The following is a 23298-nucleotide window of genomic DNA, read 5'->3' as shown; positions in this document are numbered from 1 at the left end:
TATTAAGTAGCGAAACATACTTTTAAAAATAATTAATTTTTATATTAAACGTTTATTTATCAGAACAATAGTAGCTAGGTACATCTAAATCTATATTTTAGTGTGTAGGTACAGAACTTATAATTCTAGCCAGAAAAACAGTCGTCACTGAAGTTTGCCATCATGCTGCTGGTGAACTGCGCAGAGTATAGCAGGTAGGTGTAATGCTTGTGGCGTGCACAAAGTTCTCAACTAGACACTATACAAATTATACAAAATGGAAGATTATTTCGTATTGAGTCAGTCCTCTGGATAGGCGCCTTCTGACATCTATCGAATGCACGCCTTTAATACAGTACCTATTTGTAAATAGCGTAGTCCTGTATACCTCGTGTTCTGATTTTTAGCACTATTTTTTTGGAGAGAAGAGACAATAAAAATTCGATTGCCAAGTGTAATCAAGCAACGTTGAAGTTCTCATGCGGAACCATTTCTATTCGGAAACAGGTCTCAAAAGTATTATGTATTAAGTTACTAAAAACTCGTTTTCTTATAGATAAATTCAATTAATATGAATGTTGTAGAGACTACAATTAGACCAGTTAATCTAGTACATAGTTATGTACTGATTAATAATTATAATTATTTATTTATTTGATATTATTAACATTGATCATATAATTACGAACTATGTTAGTAACCAATGACTAAATGAGACTGCGTTCTCTTTATGATAGAACGAGCCGCGCTTGTTTAGTCAGACATTCCTCTTGCCTTGCCTCAGCAGAACCTGCCTTCCGAACCGGTGATAGTCTTTACAAACAGTCACGCTTGATTTGGATAAAAGCTGAAACTTCGAGATGCTCCTAGTTTCTTATCTTAAGTACGAGTAAGTATAATTAAAAAAAAGAATATTTGCCATATCTTTTTAAATATGACCAACATTCCCATTTCCCTCCAGTTAGTCGGGAAAGACTGTGACAGACTCTTAACGTTGAGCTACTGAGGTTATAAAGTTATATATATTTTTCGGTATAATATGGAAAATAATGTCCCTAGGCGCCAGTCACTCAGCCTTTTGGTAGTTCTTTGAAAAACACTAGAAATATTGAAATTTCAAACGTTATAAGAAGTTGTGTCTGTCAACTAGGGTCATTAAGAGCATGATATTTTGTAGAAAATATAAATATATTACGTTTTATACTTGACGATCTGGATCCTTAAATTGTAGTACCAAAAAGCCGCAGTAGTTACTCAAACGTTGAGTCTATGAAAATTCAGCTTGCACGTATCTATGAAGTTACTAAGAATTGTACAAATATTGTGTTTGTAACAAGTAGGTACACCACCCATTTGCTGCAAACAGTCGAGAAATGCAAGAGATGTGGTCGTTGCAATAGCGCAACATATATATATATTGGTAGAGGCTTTCATATAACGCAAATTATATTGTTAAGTTAAAAATAAAGATTAACATGAACATATACTTCGTTTATAACAATAGCTAGTTGTACTTAAGGAATTAGACCCCTTCGGCGCCTAATCATCACAGCTTCATCGCATCGGATGCGGGATAGGTCCAATGAGTCTTTAGTCAGAATCTTTAGTCTGAAAGTTTAAAAGTACGAGTACATTTTAAGAGTACATGTCGAAAATGACAAACTCTAAAAGAACAACTAAAAATTTTAAATTAATTTCGAATTATTTATTTTTTAATTTTGAGTTGTTCTTTTTAAAGTTCGTCAATTTGGATATAAATTGATGATCCGCATTCAAGATATAGGACGTATTCTTAATTAATTTCATGTATTTACTATACAATTATACATCTAATGCTTATATTATCTCAATATATAATAGTAAAATATCATCAAAATCTTTTTGTATAGATTAGAATAATTGAATTTATACATTTAACATAACTTCAACAAAGTAGTAGTAACTTCTTGTTTGTACTTCTACATGTATTTAATATTTGTTATATGCCCGATTCTCCCGTTGAACTGTGCGCCTCCCCGCACTGCTGTGATGTGTGTGACACTGGCAGCGACAGCGGGTCAGCGGGCGCCGTCACTTCACTTCAGATAGCACGGCGTGGCCATCGACGTGCTGAAGATGGCGCTGAGAGCGCTGCAAGTGGCCGCCACACCCACGACGATGCCCGCGACGATGATTTCCCAGCAGACGAACTTCACCCAGCTGGGTGTCTCTCTGGACAGACAAAACGTTTTTTTTAAATATATATATGTCGCAGCCATTGGGTTCAAATGGCCAGCTAATAGGCCGCCAAGTTCGTTCACAATCAAGAAATGTGTAGACCGAGAATTTATTGACCTAGAATCTGAAATAAACAAACATTTTATTCAAGCCGTCAAGTATTTGTAGGTACGATAGTATACTCACTCTGTCACCCCTTCATTCGGCTTCACCTACTTTACCTTCGTTTTGCTATAACGCATCGCGTAAAGAGGTCGCTGACTCGCTTCGCATGCCTCAAGGCTTGCTTTTCAGGACATTTTTCACGTGGGAATACGGGAACAAAGTATAGCCTATGTTACTCGTGATAGCCCAGTGGATATGACCACTGCCTCCGATTACGGAGGGTATGGGTACGAATCCAGTCCGGGGCATGCACATCCAACTTTTCAGTTGTGTGCATTTTAAGAAATTAAATATCATGTGTCTCAAACGGTGAAGGAAAAACTTCGTGAGACCGGCTATCAGAGAATTTTCTTAATTCTCTGCATATGTGAAGTCTGCCAATTCGCATTTGGCCAGCGTGGTGGACTATTGGCCTAACCTCTCTCATTCTGGAATGAGACTCGAGCTCAGCAGTGAGTTGAATATGGGTTGATAATGATGAATGATGATGTTACTCCCTGGCCAATTAGCAGCACTAGTGTGAGCAAGGCCACAGTGCTGCCTACCAGCACTAGGATGGTGTAGAAACGCAAGACGCTCACGCCGATAAACAAGACGGCAGTACTCACGTTGGCTGCTGGCCCTCAGCGGGCGGGCGCGCGACGAGATTGAGGTAGCAGTAGGAGGGCAGTACGAGGGTGAGCAAGGCCACGCTGCTGCCGCCCACTAGCGCTAGGATGGTGTAGAAACGCGGGATGCTCTCGCCGATAAACAAGATGGCCGCCATCACAGACAGACGCGCAAGCGCGCGATAGCCCACGGAATCTAATGAAAAATTGTGCGTATTAATTAGTTAGACTGTCTTAAAATAAACTGGCGATGTTCAAACTACATATTTGGTCATCTTTATCATCACATCAGCCGGGTCCGTCCACTGCAGGACGAACCCGGCTGATGTGTGCTCGGTGGTTCATCTCTTTCTCGAAATTGAACTAACTGGAGGATTAGGTCTTCTGTATAACCTGCCGCAGCGTATGGATGTGCTCTATATGGTAAGAAATCAGCATGAATTATTTTTACTCACCCCTGGGAATGCTGTACAGCTCCTCCAACTCCTGGCAAACGGGGTTTATGAGGATGATGAACGCGCACACAAGGTGTATGGACATCAACACGTTGCCAACCAGAGTCAGCGCCGTGGGAGAGAGCGACGTGACGAAGTTAGAACCCACTGACTCTCCGTACACCGCGTAACCCGCCGTCGCAATAGGTAGGTACAGGGCCAACATTGCTGGAAATAATTGATATCTTTTGCCTTATACTGTATATGTGAAAGTAAGTCTGTCTGTCTTTCTGCTCAACCGACCAAGATGAATTTTGGTATAATGGTAAATGGGGTCTTAGAGCAAAATTTAGGGTACTATTGACTAAAAAGTAGTAGTTTGACGTTTGAAAGTGTACATTGATTTCCTCGCGGGCGTCCGCTAGTAATAATATTTGCGGCATTTGAGAGTGTAAATTTTGTAAACCCAGGGCGTCGCAATTTTTTGACTCGGGGGGTTTGGCAAATGTAATCATGACCACACTTTCATCATTAACAGCCTATACCAGGCTGACTACTGGGTCAGGCCTCCCTTCTCATAGGAGAGGGGATATGGAGCTTAAACCCTTCGCGCTGCTTCAATTGACGGCGGCGGTGACAATGTTAAATTAACGATCACTATCAGATGTTAACGAGCCTAAGAAATATAAGCTCGGTAAATATTCCACACAGGAACACAGATTACTCGACCTGGGATATGAGCCTACGACCTCGTGATCCACAGCCACATAGCCTTACTATTTGACCACCGAGGCAGAATGAAAAAAAATATGCGTTCCAATATGCGCGAATTAAAAAACAAAAATCTCACCGGTGAAACCATACTGCAGACTCTTGTTAAACTTTGTCTTGTCAGCCATGTCGTTCTGTATGGTGGGGAACGTAGAAGCCCCGCCAAACGCAAACACGATGATGCCCATCGCGAGGAAGAAATCGCTGAAGCCGTGGATGCCCCAGCGGAACACGAACGGACGGACATCACTCATCATCTGGATGAAGTACAAGATACACGCGACTACGGTCGAGAAGAACGCTATAACTCCCAAGAACCTGAAATGGTAAGATTTCTTTAGAGTCCAATCCGTGAGCCGTCCACATTTTGGGTCGTGAGTTAAATCACCTTTATAAAATATGATATTATAGTGCACAAGTGTGTGCGCAAGCACAGTGCACCTGTGCTCGCTTCCTTCACTCTCGAAAACCGATGACACGGCTAACCACCACGACCGGTGAGAAATCAGGCGCAGGACCGACGGCTTTAGGTACTCTCCGAGGCACGGGGGTGTACTAATATCGTCAATTTCCCAACTCAGCCTGTTATTAAGATTTTTCTTGTAAAAAAAATCCCAATAACGTTTTTTTTTGTTGGCCTGACCCGGGATTTGAACCCTGGACCTCATTGTCCTCATAGCTGAACCAGGCAGAGGCAGGCTTTTACGAGTACACCGTGCCCGTATTCCCGTTTCCGTGGAAATACGGGGATAAAATATATCTTATGTTTACTTGGTACAGATGTAGCTTTCTAATGGTAAAAGATTCCAGGTCCAGTAGTTTTAAGTTACAAACAAACAAAATCATAATTAATGAAACCCTTTCATTAATTATGATACTTATAGGTTGAGAAGTATGAACGCAAAAGTAAGGTTTATTACATCAAACTACTGTACCGATTTTATATCAAAACCTTATTCACTCAAAATAGTGAAACTGAAAACTCAGACCTCAGGCATTTCACATAGGCTGTTCACCGGACCAACGAAGCGGTTAATTAGGTAGCATGTATTACTTACGAAAAGTCCTTGGGCGTGCCGAAGAGCATGAGCGGCGTCATGGCGCCGACCACGACGAGGTACCACATGCAGATGGAGACGGCCGGCGCCAGCGACAGGAACACCTGCTCCAGCAGCTGCGCAGCCAGCAGCAGGTACACCACCGCCACGCCGAACTGCGTCACCATCATAGCCAGGGACACCGCCACGCTGCAATGGCCACCGTTTTGAGGACTTAGACAGAGCCGGCTTATGATAGGCTGGGGCCCTTGGGCACAGGAGAATTTGGGGCCGAAGGACCCCAGCCTTTTGGAAAGAATTATACTATTTTTTTTACTAAGTATGGTCATTTATTAATACAGTAATTTGTCATTAATGATCTTAGAATCGTCGTTATCAACCCATATTCGGTTCACTGCTGAGCTCGAGTCTCCTCTTAGAATGAGAGGGGTTAGGCCAATAGTCCACCACGCTGGCCCAATGCGCATTGGCAGACTACACACGCAGAAAATTAAGAAAATTCTCTGGTATGGATCTTAGAATGCTGCTGGTTTTTTGGTTACGATTACGATAACAGTTTCTTTTAGGATTTTGTTGAGCAAAATCTTCTATTAGGTATATCCTTAGTCAACATTTTGAAGGATATTGTCAGTCCTTCGGGACCCCCTGAGAACGGGGGGAACTGCCCTGGGCACAGGCCCCATGTGCCCATAAGGTAAAGACGGTATTGGACTTAAGAGTTATCGCAGGCATAGCAATAGTAAGTTTTTTTTTAATTCTTTACAAGTAAGCCCTTGACTACAATTTCACCTGATGGTAGTGATGATGCAATCTAAGATGGAAGCGGGCTAACTTGTTAGGAGGAGCATGAAAATCCACACCCCTTTCGGTTTCTACACGGCAGCGTATCGAATTCCAGACCTGGACCATTTAAAAAAAATCAAATCGACTTAGCCGGGGATTGAACCCAGGAACCTCAGTCTTATAAATCCACATCACACCCATATCACATCTGCAGTAGGCTCAGTGACCGTGAGGTCGGAGATAAGCTGCAGAATTACTAGTCTTAGTTGGTGCGGTCACGTCGCAGTATGACCACAGAGCTACATGCCTCAACATCGCAGTCCCAGGAGCAACTAAATCAAGAAGTCAAATGCCCACTATCGGGCATAGTGGGCGACTTTGTACCGGAAAGCAAACCCCACTTAGCGGGAGTAGAGTCATTTCGCCTGTTCGCGTCCACTTAGTGCAGTTGGCAAGTTTGAAGGAGAAAATAAAAATGTCCTAGCACAAATTTTAATGAAAAGTTTATTTAATGTATTCATTATAATAGTCAATTTTAACGTAAATAACGTTTAGTATTTTTCGAAAAATTTTGTAGTTTTTTGTTTAAAATGGGCCATTTACCCACTTTGCGTCCATAAAATCCAATTTGCGTCCACCCGCTGGACCACTTGGCGTCCACCAGCTTAGACAAGGAATAAAGGGATGATATTTTTATGATAATGTAAAAAGAAATTGGATTTTAATAATTTATTACATTAATAAATCACCTAAAACATTTCCTGTCTTTGGACAAAGAGCAAAACCACTTTCGCCCCCATTGAAAATTCTTTTTGGATCACTAAAAATACATTTTTGCTGTATATTCATCGAATAACTAATTAACATAAAACACGATCTAATAGACTCTTCTTGACTTGGCCACTAGCTTTATAAATGCCCTCGGAATTTTTAAGCGAGGTTTTTTTATTTCTGGGCAAAATTTTTGTAATCCATTTTGAACCTGGACTATAAGCTTTATCAATTTTAAAGCCCGTCTTGTATTTTTTTCTGAATAGTATCTAATAATTCACTGGGAATCCACAATGGGAAACATTTAGAAGCCATTCAACTACTTTTTTTCACCATCTACTTGTAGCGCAGGTTCTGGGCCCTGGTTTTTTTCTCTGATTTAGCCCACTGATTTCGTCAAATACTGTGGTCTTGCGAATAGAAGAGAGAAGAACAGGAGTTATTTGCATATTTGTTCTTCTCACGAATTTTATTCAACACTTTCCTTAAATATCCTTCTGTGACTGTTCTTTTTTCCTTCTACTTTCTCTTCTCCGAAGAACTCATGTTTAACGAAATAAAATTGAAATTAAAGAAATTACATTTTGTTCAAAGTATAAAACGTATTAAAGTTGTATAAATAATCAAAAATGTATCTACAATAGGTGAATAGATGGAAATGGAAAATGGACGTGATTTGCTTTTGTTATTATTCCCTGTGGTATAGTTTGCGTCCATTGCGGACGCCAAGTGCAAGTTTTATGAATTTGGTGTAGTTATTCGCGTCCACCTTATTTTAACAGTTAACTGTAAAAAATGTAACCAAATTCATAATTAAAATAAAACCTTTTATCATAATTAACGTCTAGAAATAGCTAATGTATCCAAAATACACATAAAACAGTAAAAGACTTTCCTTCAAACGCACCGCTGCTCACTATTTTTGTCTCACAATCCCGCTCTCTTGTTGAACAGCCGTCACTTAATGTTTTTTTACACAGGATTGGTTGGGCGCACGGAACTATGGTCTATCTGTGCGTGTCTCTTATTTATTGAGGTATTGGTGACTTCGACTTATTGGTATCTTAGTATACTTAATTTCGAGAGTTTTCAAAGGGAGATCCGTAAAATGGACGCGAATTGGGAGATGGACGCGAACAGGCGAACTTACCCTATATATTAAAAAGAAGAAGTAGACGGCGCATTATTTGTATTGAATCATTACAGTTTCTATTATGTACCTCAGTGCGTCCGTTTTGTAAAATAGTACACTCGAGTTTTAATAACACCAACCAATTTTAACCGTTTCATAATTGTATACTATACTAGCGGACGCCCGCGACTTCGTCCGCGTAAATTTAGGTGTCAACTTTACTACTACCCCTACCCTACCCTACCCCTACCCTACCACTACCCCAACCCTACCCTACCCAACCTCTACATCTACCCTACCCTACCCCTACCCCCACCCTACCTCTACCCTACCCCAAACCTACCCCTACCCTACCCCTACCTTACCTACACCCTACCCCCATCCTACCCCTACCCTCCCCGTACCCTAGCCCTTTCTTACCCCTATCCCACCCGTACCCCTATCTCACGCCTACCCTACCCCTACCCTACCACTTCCCTATCCTACCCGTACCTCTACCCTACCACTACCCTACCTCTACCCCTACCCTACCACTACCCTAAACCCGGCCCTAAACCTACCCTACCCCTACGCTTCCCTACCCGTACCCTACCCTTCCCTGTAACTTCTCTATCTTACTCCTACCCTTAGCAAAATCGGTCCCGTCCTTCGAGAGTCATGGTGGTATGACCAAGAGACATAGAGACTTCTATGCTAATAATATAAAGAGGTAAAGTTCGTGTGGTTGTAGGAGGTAATCTCTGGATCTACTATACCGATTTGGAAAATTGTTTTACCAATAGAAAGCTACGTTATTTGCGAGTGTCATAGGCTATGTTTGATCCCCATATTCACACGGGAACGGGAACTACATAAATGAAAGCGCCGGGCGTCATATAGCGGAATTTCTGCGTCTTTTAGAAATTTTGTATTATCTCCGAAACTATTTAAGTAATTAACATACTGTAAAGGGCAAATCTTATCTCCATAATATCCTTGTGATTATTAAATAATTTATTTTAATAAGGATTAAAGTTTAGTTGTATAAATAATGACGTAAACCTAAGTATATAAAATTAATAATTTTTAAAACACAAAAGGTACTATATCTGCTAATATATAGAAGATAGATATATGGTGTCGCGGACTTTTTTGTAGAACTTTTAGAGATACATAAAGTCTCCATACATTAATTTCAATTTTACACAATAGTTAAGGCAGCGCATGCGAATAAGTCTGTTTAAGAGGATTTTCAGTCCGACCTGTATGACAAAAACTGTGATAACTCGGCTAATATATATGATATCAATATAAAATATAGCCTATAGCACTCCCCGATAATGTAGAATTCTACTGGTGAAAGAATTTTTAAAATCGGACCAGTAGTTCCGAAGATTACCCCATTTAAAAAATGTGACAAACTTACAAACTTACAAACTTTACCTCTTTATAATATTAGTATAAGTATAAGTATAAGTATATATTATTAAATTAATCCTTTAAATATATTATATTAAAAGAAAAAAACTTTTTAGTAGGTAAGCGAAATAAATAGATAAGCGCATACTTTGACCTTTTTAAAATTCTATGCATACCTAGGTAAATGTAGTTTGAGGACAGTTCCAAATATTCTGATGAATATATCCGATCCAATCAGACGAAACTACATAAAACATGTGACTAATAAAAAACATGTCTTGGTAACCAGTTTCGAAGATATCGAAATAGCCTCGACAGATAAGCCAACTTACGACTCAGGATTACCATATTTTTTATTAAAATAATATAATGTGATCCATACTAATATTATAAATGCGAAAGTAAGTCTGTCTGTCTGTTACGTTTTCACGGCTAAACAGCTGAACCGACAAGATGAATTTTGGTATTATATGATAAACGGGACCTTGGACGAGCAGAACATAAGCTACTTTTTATCCCTAAATAGGGGTGAAATAGGGGTTGAAAGTTTGTAGGGAAAGTTGAACAGATTAGAAATAAATAAAATAAAATAGAATAATAGAATATGGAATGGAATAGAATGGAATGGTATAATGTTCTGAAGCTAGAAAAATAAACCACTAGACTAACGACAAACGAGATACTTGACGGGTCAAGTACCTCGTATATGTAAATTAATAGATATACCTATAAAATAAGTGCCTCAGAGAGCGCGTTGAGCCGTCGATCCAATTACGATTTCTCTTCATCGTGTCAGATTTCTGCGTCATCCGACTCTGAGAGGGAACGAACTGTTCGTGTACTTTCTCTAACCCTGCCAGTAACACTAGTCTAATAAACCTAATTCGCCTTATAATATAATGGCGTCTAATTTGTGAATGATTTCATAGATAGCAGGTTTGTCAGCTAGTCTGTAGATGGCTTTATCATGTAAAGTAAATCGATAAAAAATTTTGTGGGAATCATACCTCCACGTCTTTCCCAGAGACTGTTCAGCGATAATGGCGTACGGATTCCGTTTCCTGGTCCTCATCTCAGGGTCTCCCCTCTCGATCATGGTCCAGCAGTCACCGAGGCGCTTGCCGCTGAAGGCTGCAGCGAGGCAAGTCAGCACCAGAACAGGGACACCCACCCAGCCTGAAATAGACGGACAATGAGAGTGTAACATAAACATAAATCACTAAGGGTTAAATAGAAACTCGCTAAGCTTTTAGTGCCATCGCATATCGCCTTACTAAGGTAACACGTCGCATCACAGAATATTAACATTTCGTTGTGCTTAGGTGTTAAGGATAGTATTCGCCAAACTTCGAGTCCGCTATAATCACGAGGCATATAGCTGCGTACACTTCTCAGCCTGCGCAGTTGTGCGTGTTGCAATGACTGGGGGGACTAGAAGTTTGCTGGAAACTACACTGCTTGCGTACAAGCTTATTATCTCTTAAAATGGGATATTGTCATTCGATTTTGCCTTGATGCATAGACATTTGTTCCATACTAGCTTTTTCTAGCGCAGCGTTTATTATTCAAAATTAGATAAACGGTTGGGAATTTTAAAAAATGTCCAAAAATAGATAAATAAAGAAAAAAAGAAAATTATTTTATTTGAAAATTCACACACACAAAACACAGAATAACAAATATACGTGTGAATGTCAATTTATATTATGTTCTAAATTCCACGTTTCCATCGTTCCATTAACATAATATGAATAGACAAACAGTCATAAAAGATCTCATTATCGTAAAATTAGTGCTTTTTGTAAAGTTTAAATCATGTTTATAGCACACAAACACATACACACATACTTGGGAGCCTTGACAGTAAATTATTTTACGTAGCTATATCTTTTTCACGCCACTGCTATAGTTATGATAAAGACAAAAGACTCATTACCTATTATGTATTATTGTAAACAATATAACTAATCTCAGGCTATACCTATTGCTTACAATAAATTGTTATAGCTTGGCAACTTCGTTCGTAACACTCCCGATGGTCCGCGCGGGCCGAGAGGCGTGTAGCGATGTATAGAAAACCCACGACTGATGCACCCCACTTCTCCACACGCACGATTTCACACCCGCGCAGTCTTTCACCCCGTCGCCCCATATCATGGGAGTGTCATAAACGAACTTGCCAGACTATGGGTATTTTGATCCTTTTGTCTTTCTCATGTGCTAGTGCAGTGCATAGTTTGTGATACGCACACTTTAAATAAATATAAACTCTAGGCCAAAAATTCCCAAAATAGGTACCTAATGGTTCCGTAAAAACCTGAACCTCGACGGCCCAAGTTTTCAAGGGATTTTTATTGCATTTTCCTCGGCGTAACAAGAGAAACCATGCCCTCAGTAGTCAGTCTGTAGCAACCCTATTTTTGAAGGGTGTCCGCGAAGCTAATGGTAGCCACAAACGGTCAATTATTCTCACGTTTCTGTAGCACCCACGACTATAATTGATCGAATGTTGGTCACTGCGTACATGACTTGTATAGTATGCCGCGTGGGTAATGCCGTTTGCTTTTCAGAAACGTGAGAATAATTGACCGTCAATGGCGACTTTAAGCGATTGGCGATTGCCGTCATGATTTCTTACACTATGCCGTGGAAAGCTTATATTGTTATTCGCACATGGAAGTTATTAATTCTAACAGAGCTGTTAATTCGCTGAGCTTAAAGAGTAACACAATAATCATAATCTACGTAATCGTTGACATTGGGCAACACAAAAAATGCGGAATTTAGCTAATTGGAAATTAACTAAAGTCGTCAATTTCCGACTGACAAAATCACTATTATGGGATTTATTTCAAGTCTTCTTAGTTTATAAGCAATTTTTGATACGTAAAAAGCACGTTTTGAATTTAACAGTAAAGACTCCACTGGTTGGGAGGCCGGTTCCGCTTTTAAGACGACAATAATAAAGGAAAATCAACAGTTGGTATTTAAAATCATCTTTCTATACATTAGTGTTTTCACGATCATGATTTTTAAAGCAAAACGACTATAGATGTCATCATCCTTGTCATCCATTTCTTCATTGTCTCATGTACATGAGACTATATGAAGTCTCAACATACTGCTCAAGTGCGGCTTAGCGGCTTGAGGTGGCAATGTCTAACTCTTTAGCAATCACCGCCGGACGCATTTGTTACGCGAGCCACACACGATCAAGGTTACAGCGCGCTTAAGAATGTGGGCAATGATAAATATATCTAAACCATACTCATAAATGAAAAATTTATCTCGAGAGCGCTGCAGACTTAACGGTTAACTTGATCGTGTGTATCTGGCGTTACCCCCGAGACGCATTCCTTCACTATCCGGTTACGGTACGTTGTAACTCGCAAACCACACAGTGCACCATGCAAATATTGATATCACGGTATCAATGTTTAAATATATCCTAATAGATAATTATTATGTAGACATCGAGACATTACTCGTATTTGTTGTTGTAACTGTCTTTTAGTACACACTACACAAGAGGCGGCTCCTGAGAGCTTGGTCCTGGGTTCAAGTCCTGGGTCGGGGTATGAAATCATCATCATATCAGCCGATGGACGTCCACTGCAGGACATTGGTCTTCTGTAGGGACTTCCAAACATGACGATTCTGAACCGTCGGCATCTAGCGAATGCTTGCGATTTGCTTGATGCCGTCAGTCCACCTGGAGGTGGGGTTCTACCTGGAGTCGCAAAACTGCGCTCTCTAGTGCGGAGTCGCTCTGCTAGCACTTTGGGATCCCAACTTCCGGCGGCACTTCAAAGTATGTGCCCCGCCCATTGCTACTTCAGATTCGAGACTCGTTGAGCTATGTCGGTGACTTTAGTTCTTATCCTCCTCTCCTCAATTCTGATTCAATTACGCAGAGATACTCCGAGCATAGCTCGTTAAATCGCACGCTGTGTGACTCTGACCCTTCTTATGAGGTCCATAGTTAGTGACCAAGTCGTGGGTATGAAATGTTGAACTCTTGCAGAAGAAAAAAATTAAACCGGTGTTTCACAAGTGGAGGCCTTTTAGACCGAAATTTTCATATTTGTTCCTTTTGTCATGGAGACCATGGAGTCGTAGTGAGAAAACTATTTGCAGAGCAAGTTATATTACTACAAAATGCAAGTGGAAAGACGCTTTAGGTTCTTGTACATATGTTTTCTGTGCTTTAGGAGAAAAGGAAGGCCAATAAACTGATTTTGTGATAAGTGTGTAATAGGAGTAGATAATAAGTTGACCTATAGAAGCGAGTGTTTTACCGATCATACTTAAATGCGATAAGGAAAAGAAGATAATGATAAATAGAGAACGAACTGATTTTCTTTTACATTTGCATAAAATATGTTCTGAGTTGAATTCGACTTTGAACTCACCGGTCTTGACGAGTGCTCGAGGCAGCGCCAGAACTCCGCTGCCAACCATCTCTCCAGCCACCAAGAAGGCAGTCTGGTTCACGGACAGTCCTCCACCATTACCGCCTTTTCCTGCACCATCCTCCGAACCCTAGTTTACAAAAAATTGGTGTGCTTTAGATCACACGATTGACGTAAAACATCTTTAGCTCTCTCATTCAATTATAATTGAAGATCTCAGGTTCTACAATTTAAACTATCGTGAGTGTTATTCATATTAATTGATTATGAAACACGGCTAAAACTCACGCGATATTAGGTCGGAGTATGCCCGATTTGTTTCGAACTCATACGGGGCCCTTAGTCATGAGCTGGTTCTTGCATCGCGGCACGATCCAAACTCATATCTATAGTGTTCATTGTTCTACAACAGAACATGAGACCCATATTGATAGGGTTATTGTAGTAGCCTATAGGAACTCTAAGTCAGCCGCTTGACAGCCTCTCATATTACGAGTAACGCGTTTTCCGAGTGCGGTGTAACAACTTTTAATAACCTCGTTATTGATACAAGTTGGGAGGAGGGTATATTAGTTATACAACTTAACATAACACAATGTCCACAATGTCCTACAAATCGCGTGGTACACTATCTCGTCCCGAAGTTCAGAATTTTTCATTTCCTGGTAGCTCAGTTACCTACCAGAATCAACAATTTTCGTAAATAAAAAAGTTGATCTTCTCTTCGAAATGAACCTACTCACGAAAAATTAAGTTAATAGTTCGGTTGTAAAAAATGTTCTACGGATCCCAGACTAACTACTTGTACATATATATTTTTTGACTGCGTTGAGAATTATTACTGAGTAGAAAGAATAGCCCAGTACAATTTCAAAGTCCAAAGAGACACAGGCAAGCTCTGGACAAAGACCATCGCATTACTTTACTACCATTCTGTATCGATGTTTGTATACTCGTATGTCGTCGTACTCGAAAGTAGTATAAGTAGTCCTATAGTATACCTACTCCTGCCCTTGAACCCCGGTCATGGCGTAAAACATTGACTACATAGTCTACCGCCTCGTAGTTTTCTCATATTATATTTCCGTTACCTGCGATAACAAGACTCCATTAAAATTTACCCAACTATGTACTTGCTTAATGACTATAGTATATCATTAGCTGAGACAGGTTTACGTTACGGAGCGACTAAAAGTTGTGTCAATTGAACGGAACACTTGGGGTCGCCTGCGCACTGCGCCGAAGCGAGACTGGCCTATATCATGTTCTTACTTCTTGTATGTATTAAAAAAATAATGGTTTTTTTTATTTTTATTTTATACAAGTCAGCCCTTGGCTACAATCTCACTTGGTGGTAAGTGATGATGCAATCTAAGATGGAAGCGTATGTATTAATACTCCACTCATACTTTCACAAGGTGAGAACTGTGCTGGTTTAGCATCCCAGGTGTTACAATATGTACCTATCACTCAGTGGTGGATTAAGGCAACTTAATGCCCAAAACAATCTTCCCCTGTATGCTCCCTATCCTCAAGTATTTTAATTAAAAAGTACAATTTAATCAAATAATACACAAATGTATCGTATGTATATTACGTAGGTACTTATTATTTGTCCCTCCTGCCCTTACACCATGCTAGATGGGGTCAGCACAGCATGATTTGACGTTTTTTGGGCTTTTCGAAGAATTTTAATTTTCTTTCTCCATCGTCTCTGGCTCCCTAGGATAGTATGCCTTAGGCAATTGCTTAAATACTCGTAGCTTATACAGTACTGGTAATACTATACAATAAATATGCTGTTGTCTGTTCCTCCTTCGTATACTCAAACTAACTGGTGCCAGATCATTCTACATCTACAATGAAGTCACTCAAAAGACAGTTACAGATACTGTTGAAATGCCGCTGTTTATTGTTTAAGCGGCAACTGCCTTACAAAGAAGACTGTAAAGATGCCCATTCATAAGTTCATAGTACTTATTACGGTATAAATTATATCAATAACGAAAATTGACGCAAAGTTTTACTTATTTACACCAGCTATTAGAGTTCCACGCCGGCGTATAGTATATACTCGTACTTACATAGTCTATTTCTGTAGTTTGCATGTCGCTAATTATAACAGAGATAATACAGTACAAGTGGGATAGCTACAATTGAGTAATGTCAACTTAATGAAATGTTTGTTACAAACTAACAGTTATGCCTTTTGAGTTGACTTTTTGTAGTCGGCTCACAGACACATAAAATTGAAAATTACACTCTCGATCAAGTCATCAATATTCTCTTTCAAAACGCTTTCATTCAGATCCCACTCGAGTATATTTGCAGACAGAGGGTTATTCTTTCCCACTTTGCGTCGGGGGTTAAAAATAATATATGCCCATTGCTCGAGTTGAAATTTTGACATGCCCCTTGTCTAATGCCCGAGTCAGTGATATAGGTTTCAAATGAAGGTGCCACTATCTTAAAATACATATTCTACATGGGCGCAGTGCGAAACAATTTTTTCATACATGTCTGGCTATGTATAGGCGATAGCTTTCAATGAAGGGCCGCTTCCGTAAATATGGACGTAGTTCTGTATCATCATTATCAATCTATTATAACGATTAACTGTTTAGCCAGGCTAAAGCAGCGTTTCTGTGTTCTGTGGGACAAGACCCCCCTTTCTATAGGAGTGGGGATATGGAGTCCAGGATTCGTTTCCAGGACATCATTATCCGAAACCACATTACTAACCACTTTATCAACGACCCAACGAGGCAGTTCGGTAAAGTAGCAACAAGTACATATATTTGCGTAAGTAGCATTCTATGTGTACTGTGTACGGTAGACGACCAGACGAGACGTCGGGTCTGCGTTGACCCTAATCATACCGTTCGTGAAGCCCGGCAACAGCCAACAGGGCCAACTTCCACATACTCGTAGCCTACTTATTCAATAACTGCCTTAAGCTAATTACAACGTCCCAATTTGATACAGTCATCATCAGCCACACATGTACTGCTGCGAACACTAGCCTCACCTTCACAACTGATACCCATTGTATTTGTATGTATACCTATAGATAGATAGATGTATGACTTCTAACAAGAAGAAATTTGTTTAATTTTACAATAATATTAAAACAACTTACCTTAAAACTTACTTAAAATTAACTTACGTAAAATTAACTTAACTACCTACAGCTATTATATTAACTACATTATTATAAAAATAAAAAAGGAAATATACTAAATTTAAATTATATCTAAAGATTCAGGCGTCGTAGAATTCGTCCGAATCGAAGCTGGCAGCATTGCCACGTTATAATAGATAGATAGACGTGTAAAACTTTCAAACCCTATTTCAACCATTTCTATTTTAATTTTCGCGTGTTTTATATTAAACTAGCTGACGCCGCGCGGTTTCACCCGCGTGGTTCCCGTTCCCGTAGAAATATGGGGCTAATATATAGCCTATAGCCTTCCTCGATAAATGGGCTATCTAACACTGAAAGAATTTTTCAAATCGGGCTAGTAGTTCCTGAGATTAGCGCGTTCAATCAAACAAACAAACTCTTCAGCTTTATAATATTAGTATAAATTAATAGCTAAAATCTAAAACCGGTTAGTGGCATAAGTATGCCTCTCAAACTGAGAGTTACATATTTGTTCCTTTTGCCGTGGAGATCCTTGGACCATTGAGTCGCAGTGCCTAAAAAAATCTCCGAATTATTTCACCGCGGCTAGTTGCCTCAACTGGGCACAGAAAGGCTGGCTCATTTTTAGAGCAAAGAATCTGCCTGGCTGTCCAACGCGGAAATGTAGCCAGTATTCTTACTACCATTCCACGTGACCATGATTTGTATAGTTCAACATAAAATAGAACAGAAAATTTTGAAAAACCCCCGAAGGTCATGATATTGTTAATTACACTCTCGATCAAGTCATCAATATTCTCTTTCAGTGCACTTTCATTTGAGACCCCACTCGAGTATATTTACAGACATTCGGTTATTCGTCCCCACTTTCAAACCTACAACTTTTAGCAACATCAAACGTATCTAAATCGCTTCATCCGTTCGGGACCTATGGTACCACAGACAGACATACAAAACACGTCAAACTTATAGCAACCCACTTTTTTGCGTCGGGGGTTAACAAATAAACGCAATTTTTTTTAATCTTAATGATTTAAAAATCTCACGGTAATGAAGATTTTAATAAACCTGTTGAAAAATCGCATACTATGTCAATGCAATCAAAAGAAACTGCAATATATGTGAGCCGCATATTTTGAAAGTTTCATCTTGAAAGGGAATCTAAACCTAAGATAAGTTATCTTAAATTCTACCTCAATAAAAATAAACTAATAGCTCATTAATCTTTTCACAAAAATATACAATAAATGTGTGGGGAAGTAGGAAGTAGCGAGGATAGTAGGCAGTGACGTGTCCTACCACATATCATGTCGCTCGTCCTGCCCCTGTAGCCAAGTGGCACGTCGATTCTCTTTCTACAAACGCAAACGCTTCGAAAACTAGAAAAATGTATGGGAATGACATTTGATATCGATAGGTCACGTGATCAAGATCGGTATAAAGGAAACCGTTACAAATTTTTGACTATGATGTCTTTGTCCTTTTGACAGTGGAGATCACTGTTTAATAATGATATAGGATAGTAATAAAGGAAGCCGAGGAGTATTCCCAGTACGTATGTATTATTAATTAATGTAATAAATTCTAATCTTATCATGTTTAATTGCCTTGTTGGTCATGCTTTGAGATGAGCCTTGAGTTGAGCATGTGCCTTCTTTGAGTCTACTGAACCGTTACATAAGTTTTGTGGTAGCCAAACGCAAATAAATATGACGTAGTAAGCTGGTGTTACCGCACCAAGCACCTACCTACTCCCTACATGAACGTGGGCTAGATATAAAATAAAAGCTCCATTTGTGAAGTACTTACCGCTTCACTTATTGGTAGTCATTTTCAATTTAGTTCAACTCTTTGTCTTGTACCAAAGACGAACGTTTCACGTTTTGCAGAACAAAGACGGGCGGAACGACTTTCGTCTTCTTTAAGACACGGAAATCGGCTCAGAGGGGTGTTTTGCCTGATTGTATTTTTACATTGCTGTACAAGACTAGAAAGCTGTAGATACTTAAGCACAAGTAACTACCTTCATCAAGCAAAATGTAAAACTATACTACTTTTTATCTCGGAAAAATCCATGGTCCCGCGGGATTTGTGAAAAACTAACTTCCACGCGGACGAAGTCACGTGCGTCCGCTAGTAGGTATATAAGTATATAAAAAATGGAAAAATATTTTTTCATGTAAAGTGGGGATCAATTTTATTTTTATTTATTTTAAATTTGGGGTCTGTTTGCTTATTAAGGTATAAATGCTTGAGTCAGGTGTTAAACTTCCCCCAACCCCCGTTTACCAGTCTACCAGTACACATGGGCACAGGCCGGCTATATTACGCAACAATCTCCAAGCATCCCGGTAGGTAGCTACATATGTAGGTATATTATAAATCGACGATGCGTTTACGTTATTTTTGTTTCAATACTATAATATTACTGAACCGGTTTCCGCTCGCTGACAAGTTCGAGCAACTTCCATTCTCGCATACATATTAAGCAAGTTTTAAATATAGGTAGGTACTTAAGTAGATACGTCTTTGTATCGGTTGGCCACTAAAAATATCGGATCAATATAAAATTTATATCATTGGTTATGCGATTATCGAGTTGTAGCCAGAACTCCTGCATCGTTATCAGCTTATTTTAACCGTTCACTATGGGGCCAGGCTTCCCCTCCTTTTATGAGAGGTTTTATGGAGCATATACCCACCACGCTGCTATGCTCGAGTTGGCCGGCTCAGGGGTGATAATGTTAATATCACCCCTCATCATATCATATCAGATTGAAGTTAATGATAGTGACCGGGAAGGGCGCGAAGCTTGACGTTATTTTAGAGGCATGGGGGTGACTTCCCATCTCCGGAGTGGGAAATTTAGGTGACCTAGACCTAGGATTCGAACCCAGGACCTCTTGCTCCGCAACCACATACGCTAACAAATAACAACGGGACCAGCGAGGCTATTTTTATTCCAGTTCTTTGAATGATAATGATTTGCGGTTCATGATGATGTCAATGCTGATGATGATTGATGATAGATGATGATAATGGTGATGGCTTTCACTCACCAGCTTTGGCACGAGAGGCGTTGACTCGGTAGGCTCCGCCGGGCCCGGCGCCATTGTCGGCTCCAACGCGCTTTTCTTAGACATGCTGCTTCAACTGCTGGGTGATAACACAATTTATTTTTTACGTTACAGGAAAAATTACAAAAAAGAAAACTAATTAATTATTAATTATAAGGCCGAAAATTTGTGTGAGTGTTTATGGAAGTGTGTTTGTTATTCCTTTACGCTGCGGCTACTGAAGCGATTTGGCTGAAATTTGAAATGGAAATAGATTTTAGTCCACTCTACTCTAATTTTCATCGTGATCTGTGAAAAACCGAATTATACGCGGGCATCCGCTAGTAACAAATAAAATTCAAATTTGGCCCGAAAATGGACCATCATGGACCATTATTTTTATATCTTCACATTTATTTTTTGTTTGTTTGTCTTTTTTTTTGTTTAGAGTAACTTAATAATTTGCGTTATGTACCCTTTGTAAGCATGTTGTGTTTGCTTCAGGTAGGTAGTAGCACGATAATTACGTGAGGATGAAAAGAAGCTATTTTTAATATATGCTAGGTTAAGTAATTGTGCCAGTTTAGCAAACCAATTAAAAAAAAAATATCACTTTTTCATCTTTGTAGGTAGGTACGTAGGTACCTGCAATGATGAAAGGAAAACCTATTTCGCACGATACTAACTAGGACTAAATAATACAGACCTATAAACTGTTCATAGTGCTCAGCCGGCAGCGCTGATTTTCAGTTTGCTTCGCAACAACCGACATTACCTAACTACTGCTGCCCGCGCGTGCCCTTTACTACTCGTAAATAAAAAAATAATAGGTGAAACTAAATTCCAAGTAAGTATATCATTGACTTTGCTTTGTTTCTAAATTTGTTTAACAGATCCAGAGACAATTCCCTACAACTTCACAGACGCACATACTCACAAACTACCTCTTTGTAAAATTAACATGTTTAAAGATTACGTACTTATACTCCGAAAGCCTGCACACAGAAAATATATTTTTGGAACGCTTTTTCGAACTTTTGGTAGTTACCTACCAATCTTAAAAATTCCAATATTCCAGTTTTTGTGTTGTGCAAGAACATCCAAAATACAGGTACGACGTACGAATATATCAAAGAATCTTAATACAATTCTTTAAAAACATTTCGTTTAGGAAAACTTAAACGAAGGAATAAAAGTGTCGTAATTAATCTATCGATAACTAAATAGTAAGGCTTCTTCAACTCACCTGACTCGCCCCAATTCTTGGTTTACTGTTGAGCTGCTCGGGAGACACGACCACGCAACACAAGGTTTCTTTACAGACTGCGACAGCCGACAGTGCGTGCGACTGGAAGGTACTAGAGGTATAAAGTAGGTTTAATGATAGGTACCTCTACCATGGTACAAACTTGGTACAAACCACACTGTCCAGTCGTTGGACTTAAATTGTTCGTATTCTCGATTAATAATTGATGGAAAGGAACGAATTTAGTTGCTAACGATGTCACGACAAATCTAATTGGAGCGATAATAAATTAGTAAGTACTTACTCATTATTTAGTTATTAATGGTCTAAGGTAATAGGTATTAACCCACGTTATAGGAAAACCGTCTTAATGATTTTGGTTTGAATTATTTACTAAAACAGATACTTATTGTGAGATACATCCATTATCAATCACGTCAACGATTTTTCTACGTTTTTTTTTTTCATTTGTATATTTATGTTACTCGAAGACTACCTAACCGATTTGAATGTTTTTCTTTAGTTTGAAAGAGTACCTATACCTACTCCTGAAATGGTCCCATTTTCATCAGATAGGAACCTGGAAAAATCGTTGGGAACTTTCAATAATCTTAAGTACCTACTAACATAATTTTTAAGATTGTAACTAACCAATGGGCCTTTGTAGTCATGAATAAAGAAAATTATTATTATATTATTATTAAGGACGACTACATATAGCGTTTGTTAATATTTTTATTATGCACATAAATACAAATGGATTCCTAAATAGAAAAATGTAGGTAGAAGAAACTACCTATATTTCAAAGACCTATCTAACGATATAACACACTCAGAAATAAACAAATCATCCCCACTTTACATGTATACTACCCTAAAAAAATATTTTTCCGTTTGTTCACATATACCTACATATTCACATAATTTAGAGCTTTCTGAGGCTATTCGCTAAACCGTGGACGGACGGACAGACGAACATGGTGAAACTAAGGGTTCATTGTGGACTAAGGAACCCTAAAAAGCGCTTGTGGCTCGAAAACAGAAATACAAAGGGTTAGTTACTAGAAAAAAAACTCTGCTAGATAGTAGTAACAACATAATATTACCCACGTATAGATAATATAAATTATCATCAAGTTTCAAGGTAGTTATCATAGATAACATCACAAAGTCAATTTCTTCTAAGACCTGGGCAATTGAGGACAGTGATGAACAAGTAGTCACTGAGCTGGAGAATATCACTAAAGTTTGGAAAATTACTACCTGTCTCTGTTTCAAAATAATCGGTCCGAGAATTTCCAAAACACAGAGCCTGGAAATGAGAACCTGTCACTCACCTGCCACATCCAAAGAACGGAAAAGCGACAGGCGGAAATACCATCCCAATTGAAACTATAGGACCTTTGGATGATAAAGTTTTCCATATCATTCAAGACATTTGTAACAAGATATGGCAGTTAGGCATGACGGAAAGAGTGGACGCACACAGTTTTCGTTTCTTTGTATAATAACAAGTAAATAATAATAATAAATAACAAGGGCTCCACAAAAAGTGTAGCAATTACCGTTTAATAGCTTTTTTATCTCTTATTAGTAAAATTATGCTGCACATTCTTAACGAAAGACTGAAAAAGTTCCTGTCGAAAGAGATCGCATGAGAACAAGCCTGTTTCGTAAAGGCAAGGGTATTCGTGAGCAGATTTTAATCGTTCATCAAATAAAAGAGAAGGCACGGGAGTTCAACATGCTTCGTTGACATTTCTAAAGCGTTTGACTCTGTGTAATGGCCTAAACTGTGGATTGTGCTACTTGGCATGGGTAGGCACCAAAACGCTTAGTTCATCTTCTAAAACGTCTTTACGAAGAACTGCATCTGTGCGGACGGATGACATCATGTCGAAAAGTTTTTATCCTAACGCAGGTGTTCGCCAAGGATGCATAATATCACCGCTCTAGTTCAATGTGAACTGGTCTCAAAGACTGAACTTACGGCATCACTATTGGAGGATATAAAATATCGAATCTACGATACGCAGACACCACCTTATTTGTGTGCTTGCAGAATGGAACGACTGCTTCTTAAAATGGAGCGCGTCAGCCATGAGTTTGGATTAACGATTAAT

General features: G+C 39.2%; 1 protein-coding gene across 3 annotated transcripts; it reads right to left on the bottom strand.

Moving 5' to 3' along the window:
* Window positions 1-32: 32 nt before the first annotated feature.
* Window positions 33-21334, bottom strand: LOC112049250 (uncharacterized). 3 transcript variants are annotated; one of them, XM_024087062.2, is made up of 9 exons: window positions 21176-21334; window positions 19933-20026; window positions 13729-13858; window positions 10324-10492; window positions 5233-5421; window positions 4254-4492; window positions 3425-3631; window positions 2970-3165; window positions 33-2190 (listed from the first exon to the last, which is right to left on the bottom strand). In XM_024087062.2, exons 2-9 carry the CDS (start codon window positions 20014-20016, stop codon window positions 2055-2057), a joined length of 1350 nt encoding a protein of 449 aa, XP_023942830.2. In that variant the 5' UTR covers window positions 20017-20026; window positions 21176-21334; the 3' UTR covers window positions 33-2054. The 3 variants fall into 3 exon arrangements, with proteins under 3 accessions (XP_023942830.2, XP_023942831.2, XP_023942833.2); XM_024087063.2 differs by having other exon boundaries at window positions 19933-20029; window positions 21176-21333; XM_024087065.2 differs by lacking the exon at window positions 21176-21334 and adding an exon at window positions 20636-20657.
* Window positions 21335-23298: the final 1964 nt, after the last annotated feature.

Source organism: Bicyclus anynana, chromosome Z, assembly GCF_947172395.1.
Source record: "Bicyclus anynana chromosome Z, ilBicAnyn1.1, whole genome shotgun sequence".
Lineage (NCBI taxonomy): Eukaryota > Metazoa > Arthropoda > Insecta > Lepidoptera > Nymphalidae > Bicyclus > Bicyclus anynana.
Note: the sequence above shows the minus strand (reverse complement) of the source record. Positions and strands in the feature narration are given on the sequence as shown.

Excerpts from the sequence above, each read along its gene's own strand:
- LOC112049250 (XM_024087062.2), bottom strand. The coding sequence starts at position 20,016 with ATGTCTAAGAAAAGCGCGTTGGAGCCGACAATGGCGCCGGGCCCGGCG. Across the intron at positions 10,493-13,728 it reads TCGAGCACTCGTCAAGACCG|GCTGGGTGGGTGTCCCTGTT; the intron begins GTGAGTTCAAAG and ends CGTCTATTTCAG. Across the intron at positions 4,493-5,232 it reads GGCACGCCCAAGGACTTTTC|GTTCTTGGGAGTTATAGCGT; the intron begins GTAAGTAATACA and ends TTACCATTTCAG.